Source organism: Channa argus, chromosome 16, assembly GCF_033026475.1.
Source record: "Channa argus isolate prfri chromosome 16, Channa argus male v1.0, whole genome shotgun sequence".
In the NCBI taxonomy this organism is placed as follows: Eukaryota; Metazoa; Chordata; class Actinopteri; order Anabantiformes; family Channidae; genus Channa; species Channa argus.
The window spans coordinates 22,374,100-22,383,368 of NC_090212.1; the positions used below are offsets into that span (position 1 = coordinate 22,374,100).

A 9,269-nucleotide genomic window follows, 5' to 3' on the forward strand; every position below is an offset into this window, starting at 1 on the left:
GAAAGTGTGCAACCTCTTCTGCTGAATCTGTGGTGTGGACGGAGACGAGTAGCAGATCTCTATGAGAGCAAATTGTAAGCAGAATCAACATGCTCAGTATGACATCTGCTATCAAGGTTTGTCTGAATATGTTGGAAAAGTCTATCTCTCTCACTATCCACAATGATGCCACCTCCAACAATGGTAAACTCCATGTCTTACTTGTTGTTCCACCTACTCCTCCTCTGCCTCCACTGACTGAGTCCCTGAGGACATCTCAGAAGCAGCTGGGCACCACAAATATAAGCCCAGAGGACTGATGACACTGGCTTCATCCATAACTTCCTTGAATCATAACCAGTCCACCCACTTGTTGTGGATGTGTTCAATAAGAACCAATGAGCATGTCGACATACTCTATACGACCTGACCTTAACATGAACTTCCAGGGTCTTCCACCATCTCATTTCTGCTGCTTTCAAAATGCTACAAGCAACTCCTGTGCCGACTAAATTGTACTCCAGGAACTCTTACCACCTACCACTGCTATGTTTCTGGCCCTGGATAACAACATCCTCTGTGACATGCTGTAACTGTTATTGTGTATTTGGAGGACACCTTTAACTTCTCCCAGACCAGAAACACACACACCATGTCCAGGTGGCCCTGGTTGTAACAATCAGTGTTTTCATACTTTAGCCCCACTCTGATCCACGTTACTGTGGTGTGAAGCAGCCTACAGCAGCACACAGGAAGGCTGCTGAACGTGATGTGGATGCTGCATTCATCTTACAGCATAAGATGATTGCTCCTGGCTTTTGCACTGTATCCATCTGTAAACCGAACCCTGATACACTTGAACCTGAACAGTTTTCTTGGGATTTGTGCATCGCAGCCCTGTATCTGATTCTTTCCTACTGTCAGGAAATTTGCCAAATACCCAGAACAACACTTTATACTGTAGACTGTGAGTTTATGAAACAATTTCAAATAAGTGATCAATCACTGAATAACCGCACTTGCTATGAACTTTAAATACAGTCGGCTACAATCTTCTGTAAAGGAAAATAAAATGAGACAAAACCCTGTTAATGAGTAAGTTTAACAGGTCTTGGCGGGTGTACTATTGAACTTTTGAATGAAATCCAACCCATCATACAGAAGCATTCAGCAGCTTCTCACCTGACAGGAAACGATTCGTTCTTTTTTACTACAGAGACACACAGAAAATAAAAAGACACATTTACTTTCGGACCAAACTAAAAACTACAAAAGAGAAAAACTACAACACTGCTGCTTCAACCTGCTGACAGTCCACACACTGAAGGTGAGTTTGACTAAAACACGACTCAGAGTCGAAGGGAATTTCCGTAACTTGTAAGCTGTATCTGCAGAGAAGTGTCTCAACTATAGCAGAAATCTATACATTTACAACAGGCAAAAAAAAAACGCTCTTTGAAAGATGCAGGAGCAGTTTTCCCTGCAAGGATTTTATTCTGTTGCAGAACCATCAATATGCTCCTGCTTCTTTGCTAGTAGTTTTTTCATTTTGTGTACAATTCAGAGGTCAGTAAAGGAGGGAGGAGAGTCATGACTGTACTTTGTGTCTGCTGTGTTTTCACTCACAGACTCAATGGCTTCCAGACCTTCAGAGGAGGATCTCTGCTGTCCCGTCTGTTGTGAGATCTTTGAAGATCCTGTTCTTCTATCATGTCACCACAATGTGTGTAAAGACTGTCTGAAGAGCTGGTGGAGACAGAAACAAACAAAAGAGTGTCCACTTTGTAAAAGAAGATCTTCAATGTATGAGCCACCTTTAAACCTGGTGTTAAAGAAACAGTGTGAGTCCTTCTTACAGGAGAGAGATCAGAGATCTTCAGAGAGTCTCTGCAGTCTGCACTCTGAGAAACTCAAACTCTTCTGTCTGGACCATCAGCAGCCAGTGTGTGTCGTCTGCAGAGATTCAGAAAAACACACCAACCACAGTTTCAAACCGATTGATGAAGCTGCTCGACGACACAGGAAGGAACTTCAGGAAACTCTGGACCATGTAAGGAAGAAGTTAAAAGTTTTTGAAGAAGTTAAAGTGAAGTTTGATCAAACAGCAGAACACATTAAGGTCCAGTCCCGACTCACAGAGAGGCAGATTCAGGAGCAGTTTCAGAAGCTTCACCAGTTTCTAGAAGAGGAAGAGGAAGCCAGGATGGCCGCACTGAGGGAGGAAGAGGAGCAGAAGAGTCAGAGGATGAAGGAGAAGATGGAGGCTCTGAGCAGAGAGATAGCAGCTCTTTCAGACACAGTCAGAGACACAGAGGACGAGCTGAGAGCTGAAGACGTCTCATTCCTGCACAACTACAAGGCTGCATTGGACACAGTCCAGCAGCGCCTCCTGCTGGAGGATCCACAGCTCTCCTCAGGAGCTCTGATAGACCAGGCCAAACACCTGGGCAACCTGAGCTTCAACATCTGGAACAAGATGAAGGACGTGGTCTCCTACACTCCTGTGGTTCTGGATCCAAACACTGCTCATCAAAAACTGATCCTGTCCGGAGATCTGACCAGCATGAGAGGAGGAGAGAAACAGCAGGTTCCTGACAATCATGAGAGGTTTGATAAATACTGGTCTGTCCTGGGCTCTGAGGGTTTTGACTCCGGGACTCACAGCTGGGATGTTGAGGTTGGAGACAGTACAGACTGGGGACTGGGTGTGTTGGCAGAGTCTGTCCAAAACAAGAGAGACATATGGTCTGAACTATCGATGATATGGTTGCATAAAGGTACATACATTATTTTTTCACCCCAAGGTTCATCCACTGTTCTCCCTAGAAAAAAATTCCAGAGGATCAGAGTGAATCTGGACTGCAACAGAGGAAACCTGTCATTCTCTGATGCTGATACTAACACACACATTCACACCTTCACACACACTTTCACTGACAGGATGTTTCCATACTTTAGAAATGAGAAAAACCTCCCAGTGAGGATTTTACCCCTAAAAGTCTCTGTGACAGTCAAACAGAGCAGTAGGGCATAAAGAGAATGATTGTGTTTATAGTTGCAACTAATTTCTCAAAGTCACTGAATTTAACTTCTTAAAGCTCCAAAACTCTGTCGGCAACCTATTCTTAATACTCTTTGTTTTGAGCTATGGATGTGCATATCATTTATCTTTTAGGTGTCATCATGTCAGTGGTGGCATAGCAGTAACACAGGCAACTGAAAGTATCTCGTATATGGGAAGATATTCCACAGCATAAAGACAGTAGATCCCATGATGTTGATTTTCAGAGGGAGCTATCTGACAGAGCTTCTTTTCAGACATACCTGACAACTTATCTGTCATCACCACATCAAACACTGTGCACTCTTTAGACATTGATGCAGAAGACAATATTGCATACAAACTCGGACTGTTTTGAACCTCTAATAAAAACAAAAATGTAGTTGTTCTCTCTAGAAGTGGACGATATAAAAAACCCATTTAGGGAATTATTTTGAATGGACTTTCATCACCTCAGATGGTGTTGTTCATTTATAGAAGATACCTGTACTGTATATTATTTACTGTATGAATTAGAAGTGTGACTTGGGAGTTGGAGCATAATTTTTACAAACAAATCTACAAGTTTTCGTCTCTAACGGATGCAATGAGACGCTGACTACCTGAATGTATCTGATGGCATGGACATAATTCAGGATGACGATGAGTGGTTCAGAGAGCATGAGACACCTTTTTTACATGGATCTGCTGCTTTAACCCTACTGAGGATCTTTGGGATGTGATGGAGAAAACACAGACTCTCCCATTGTCAATAGAAAGTCAGTGAGCAAATAATGCAACTCTGGATGAAAATAAATGTTGCGACAATTTGAGGTAAGTGCATCAGTTTTCTACACTGATAATCTTACATCTCCATACCTTAATATTTGCAAAAAGGATTTTTTATTAAGTTAAAAACAACATTCTTAATGTGATAAAATCCCCTTTACGTAAAGAATGGGTGGGGTCAAACAAAAGATGCTATCTTCTAAGTTGTGTATTAGATCCAGATGTAAAAAACTCCGATGTCTCATATTCATCTTTTGATTTTAAAGCCAAATGTTTGCAGTCTACAGCAAACATAAAGAAATTGAACTCACTTTTTACAAATACTTCTGGAATGTATATTTTATATGCAAATACTGAACAATACAATTTGAAGAACAAAACAACTGCACTCCACAGAGTACTGCTGAGGCTGATGAGAATATTGTCAGGTTTGCACATGAGCAAGTCTGCAATGTCATTGTTACGCGTATATGTGCTCAACAATGACAATAAAAAGCTTCTATTCTTCTACTCTCTTGTCATGGTGCGAGTGAGGTGGAGATGGACTGCAGCCTTGTTTATGACCTTAGAGATGGGATAAACAAATGAGGAGCCAACTTTCAAGACTCCACCCGGAAGGGGAAACCCATATTATCCGCCCTGGGTAACATCGCCAGCGCAGGAGAACACAACCTAGTGGAGTGGCTCAGGTTATGCTGGGAGGAATAAAAGGGAGTGACTCTGGCCCTCATTCAGGGTCTGGTGGGAATAAATAATGAAGGGCATGCTGACCTCCTTTTGTTGGTCTGTAAAGACCAGAATCTGGTACCCATATGTGCACTGGAAGGACAAGAGACCTGCCGCAGAATTGGGGACAGAGTTGTCCTTCTTATTCTGCCCATTGACATTGCCTGAAGCAGAAGAATTGGTCACGTGATGAGCCACTGGTTGAGTTGCTCTGTCTGTTGGTTCAGAGATTTAATCTAGACTGTGGCTCCTAAGTAACTGGAAACACCTTCACTCAGCCAGAGAAAATTTTGGCCGAAATATTTAGTCTGAAATCACATCACGTGGGAGGGTCCACAGCTGAAAACCAGATGACGTAGGATCAAGTCTTCCACATTTTTATGCTGATGGTAATTAGTGTAAACAAGCAGTTTTGTGAAGTGGTCTTTGATTGTCTCATTCTGCTCCTTTGAGAAAACAGACATTGGTTATGGTCTTGATATGAAATTGGCGGACTAGACCATGTCCATCGTTTGTTGTGTGAATGATTTTGCCAGCCACCAATGAGCCTCATCAACAATCAACACAATGTCCCTAAGGACAAAATTTCAGTTTGCATGTGTCCATTCTTGCCAGGCAGATATTCCTTAGTCCAGCATTTCCAAACGAGGTCTGCCATATACTGGACTTGTCTTCACTACTTCGGGCATAGAGATCCTCTTTCTGGAAAATTCCTGGAGGCATGGATGGGTGTTTGGAGAAGAAGGTGATTTGGCATCAAACCCTCCAAGTCACTTGGATCATTGGAAGGTGTAGTTATCGGACGACTGTTTCTGACGGCTTCCACTTCACAGAGTAATGTCCGCAGACCCTCTTCATCCAAACACTGATCTTTCAGTGTAGTGCTGAGTATTTTCCTTATGGAGTGAATTAAACGCTCCCATAACCCTCCATGGTGAGAGCCAGACGGCGGATTAAAGATCCACTTGATGCCACGCTGGACCAGTGTAGTTTCTGTTTTGGACAGGTTCCATTCTTCTACAGTCTTTTTGTGCTCCGACAAAGTTTGTTCCATTGTCTGAACGTATTTCCATAACCTGACCTCTTCCACCTCTAATGATGCTGCCCACCTCTATGTGGACAGCTCAGGTAGCTAGACATGTAAATATGACTTCTTCCTTATTTAATATTAAAAGGACCAAAGCAATCAACAAGTGGTCTGTTAAATGGTGGTTCATCAGGTAAGACTTAAGTGGGAGCCAGATGCTCCATGTAATAATCTTTCTGATTCCTGAGCTTGCATTTGAATCCAGTACCTTTGATGTAAAGCAGTATGAGTTGTGATACTCGATGATCCTTAGCCTGTGTGAGGTTGGAATTGGAAGAAAGTAACTACAGTGGGAAATAAAATACATAATTACAAGGGTGCAATAGTAACTGAGAAGAAGAGGAGCGGTTGCTAAGCAATGTTAGTTGAAAGGCATGAGCAGTTTCTGTGGAGACGGGAAATCAAACATAAGTCCAGTGTAGGTGATCAGGCTGCAGCAGAGTGCAGATGGAGACCCAAGTTAAATGTGGTCTGAAAGTGTTGAATAAGGAGGGGATGCTTTATCGGTGGGCTTAACCGTTGGGAAGTCACTGGTATGTTATAAACTACTGATACGTATTTGGTAATGACATGTTTGGGTTTGTGTTATCAGTATTTGTATGACATGTATGTATGTTTGCTAAATAGCCATGTGCATGTGGAGCGATTTGAACGGAAAACCTGTAACACTGGTGTGGGATTAGAGAGACTATGCTGTTGGTGGCTATAGGATAATGTCACAACTTCTCTGTAAGGTTATCGACCTGTTTCGACCGTATCGTGCATTGATGCCGTTTCAGTTTTGAGCCTGTTTTGTTACTGAAGAAAGCTTCAACAAACCAGGCAAAAGAAGAGGAAACCGAGTATTCCTAAAATTCCTAATATTACGTTTCCTAATATTAAGTAATTGTTTCTGTTAGATATTACAGAACAAATAGCTGTGTATGTGTGAGCCAACACCGTGTCTTGAAAGGTTGGGTAAATTAGTAAGCGTATCGATGACGTCATCAACGACCTCACGTAGTAACTGCCTCGACTTGTTTTTGCCTTTGAAGTTTGTCCGATCAGTTGTTGAGGAAAGAAAGGTTTTCATGGGCTGTTTTAGAGAAACGGAGAAGAGCAACAAGGTGTGGTGGAAAGTTGTGTGTGTGTCTGTGGAGGTCCACGCTTTCTTAAAGTGTTCTCTGGAATTTTTGGGTTAACTTCTCAGTGTGTTCTGTGGAATTATTTTGTTACCAGCTCAATCGTGGAACGTGTAATTCAATAAACATTCAGCGAGATCATTGATAATTGTTGGACCCCCGGGCACGAGTAAGCCTGCTTCCACAGTTCTCATTCGGATCACTTTTGGGTCATTATTCTATTGGAAGAACCATGAACTATGACTGAGACAGACTCTCTGACCCTGATGTGTTACTCTACAACTCCTTGATGAGCTTTCATTGCCTCCTGCAAAGACTCAATACACAGCAAAGCAGATTTGAAACGTAACCGAGCTTTGTCCATGTTTTGCAATAAGGATGACGTTGTTTTCTTCTGTGAACATAGAGCTGATGTCACTGACCCAAATGCTCCCAGTTGAGTTCATCCGTATAGATGAGGTAGAAGTGTACAAACTATTTCTGAAAATGCTAAAGTTGAGTGGCAGCAAAATCCAGTTATAGTATTTGAAGCTCCAACCTTCTTATGACGCATCTGTGACAAATCAGGAAGCAGTTTGGTCTTTTCCTCACGACAGAGAGACAGACTAAAAACCAGATGCTTATATTCACCCTCGGACCAAAGCAAAAACTCTGCTGCTTCAACCTGCTGAACCTCCACAAACTGATGGTGAGTTTGACCAAAAATATGACTCAAAGTGAAATTGATTTTCAGTGAAGTCAGTAGAGGAGGGAGGGAAGTCATGAATGTTTTTCCTGTGTTTTCACTCAGAATAAATGGCTTCCAGATCAGAGGAGGATCTCTGCTGTTCTATCTGTCATGAGGTCTTCAGAGAACCTGTTGTTCTGTCCTGTAGCCACAGCTTCTGTAAAGACTGTGTGAAGAGCTGGTGGAGACAGAAAATAATAAGAGAGTGTCCAGTTTGTAAGAGAATATCTTCAATGGAAGAACCACCTGTTAGTCTGGTGTTAAAGAACCTGTGTGAGTCCTTCTTACAGGAGACAGATCAGAGATCTTCAGAGAGTCTCTGCAGTCTGCACTCTGAGAAACTCAAACTCTTCTGTTTGGACCATCAGGAGCCAGTGTGTGTCGTCTGCAGAGATTCAGAAAAACACACCAATCACAGTTTCAAACCGATTGATGAAGCTGCTCGACAAAACAGGAAGGAACTTCAGGAAACTCTGGAGCCTGTAAAGAAGAAGTTAAAAGTTTTTGAAAAAGTCAAAGTGAACTTTGATCAAACAGCAGAACACATTAAGGTCCAGTCCCGACTCACAGAGAGGCGGATTCAGGAGCAGTTTAAGAAGCTTCACCAGTTTCTACAAGAGGAAGAGGAGGCCAGGATGGCTGCACTGAGGGAGGAAGAGGAGCAGAAGAGTCAGAGGATGAAGGAGAAGATGGAGGCTCTAAGCAGAGAGATAGCAGCTCTTTCAGACACAGTCAGAGAGACAGAGGACGAGCTGAGAGCTGAAGACGTCTCATTCCTGCATAACTACAAGGCTGCAGTGGACAGAGTCCAGCAGCGCCTCCTGCTGGAGGATCCACAGCTGTCCTCAGGAGCTCTGATAGACCAGGCCAAACACCTGGGCAACCTGAGCTTCAACATCTGGAACAAGATGAAGGACGTGGTCTCCTACACTCCTGTGGTTCTGGATCCAAACACTGCTCATCAAAAACTGATCCTGTCTGGAGATCTGACCAGCGTGAGACGAGGAAAGAAACAGCAGCTTCCTGACAATCCGGAGAGATTTGATTATTACTGGTCTGTCCTGGGCTCTGAGGGTTTTGACTCAGGGACTCACAGCTGGGATGTGGAGGTTGGAGACAGTACAGACTGGAGAGTGGGTGTGTTGGCAGAGTCTGTAACGAGGAAAAGACACATATGGTGTGGACTATGGATGATATGGTACTATAAAGGTACATGCACAGCTTTATTGCCACAAGGTTCATTCCCTGTTCTGTCCATGCGGAGATTCCAGAGGATCAGAGTGAATCTGGACTGGAACAGAGGAAACATGTCATTCTTTGATCCTGATACTAACAAACTCATACACACCTTCACACACACTTTCCCTGAGAGGATGTTTCCCTACATTGGCAATGGAGAAAACATCCCAATGAGGATTTTACCAGTGACAGTGGAACAGAGAAGTAGGAAATAAAGAGGATGCACCATCCAAATATTTCAAATACATAAACATAAAGAAATTCTATTTGATGTGATGAACCCATGATGATTTTTTTCTTTGGGTAACTACTTAAGTGTGTTTCAGTTTGAACATTTAAAATTTCTAACAAATGCTGCATATACACAAAATTGTCTACATACATATCTACAACTACTTTGAATGGAACGATTCTTGCTGCTGGTGAGATGTTGTCATGCTGGACTTTAAAAAGTCAGTGAATAAAGCTGAACAGTTTGTTCAGTAAACATGTTGATTGTGGCTGCACATAAACTCTGAATTTGGTGTAAAGCCCATTCAGTTTAACATTAAATCAGGTTAA

At 42.6% G+C, this 9,269-nt stretch overlaps 2 protein-coding genes across 2 annotated transcripts; both read left to right on the forward strand.

The window, feature by feature from the left end:
• Positions 1-98: 98 nt before the first annotated feature.
• LOC137101431 (nuclear factor 7, brain-like) lies at positions 99-5,859 on the forward strand. The gene is made up of 3 exons (XM_067479858.1): positions 99-1,306; positions 1,608-3,853; positions 4,339-5,859. The coding sequence occupies exon 2, from the start codon at positions 1,613-1,615 to the stop codon at positions 3,011-3,013; it is 1,401 nt and encodes a 466-aa protein (XP_067335959.1). The 5' UTR covers positions 99-1,306; positions 1,608-1,612; the 3' UTR covers positions 3,014-3,853; positions 4,339-5,859.
• Positions 5,860-5,890: 31 nt separating this feature from the next.
• Positions 5,891-9,195, forward strand: LOC137101432 (nuclear factor 7, brain-like). The gene is made up of 2 exons (XM_067479860.1): positions 5,891-7,430; positions 7,533-9,195. Exon 2 carries the CDS (start codon positions 7,538-7,540, stop codon positions 8,921-8,923), a length of 1,386 nt encoding a protein of 461 aa, XP_067335961.1. The 5' UTR covers positions 5,891-7,430; positions 7,533-7,537; the 3' UTR covers positions 8,924-9,195.
• The last annotated feature ends 74 nt before the right edge of the window (positions 9,196-9,269 follow it).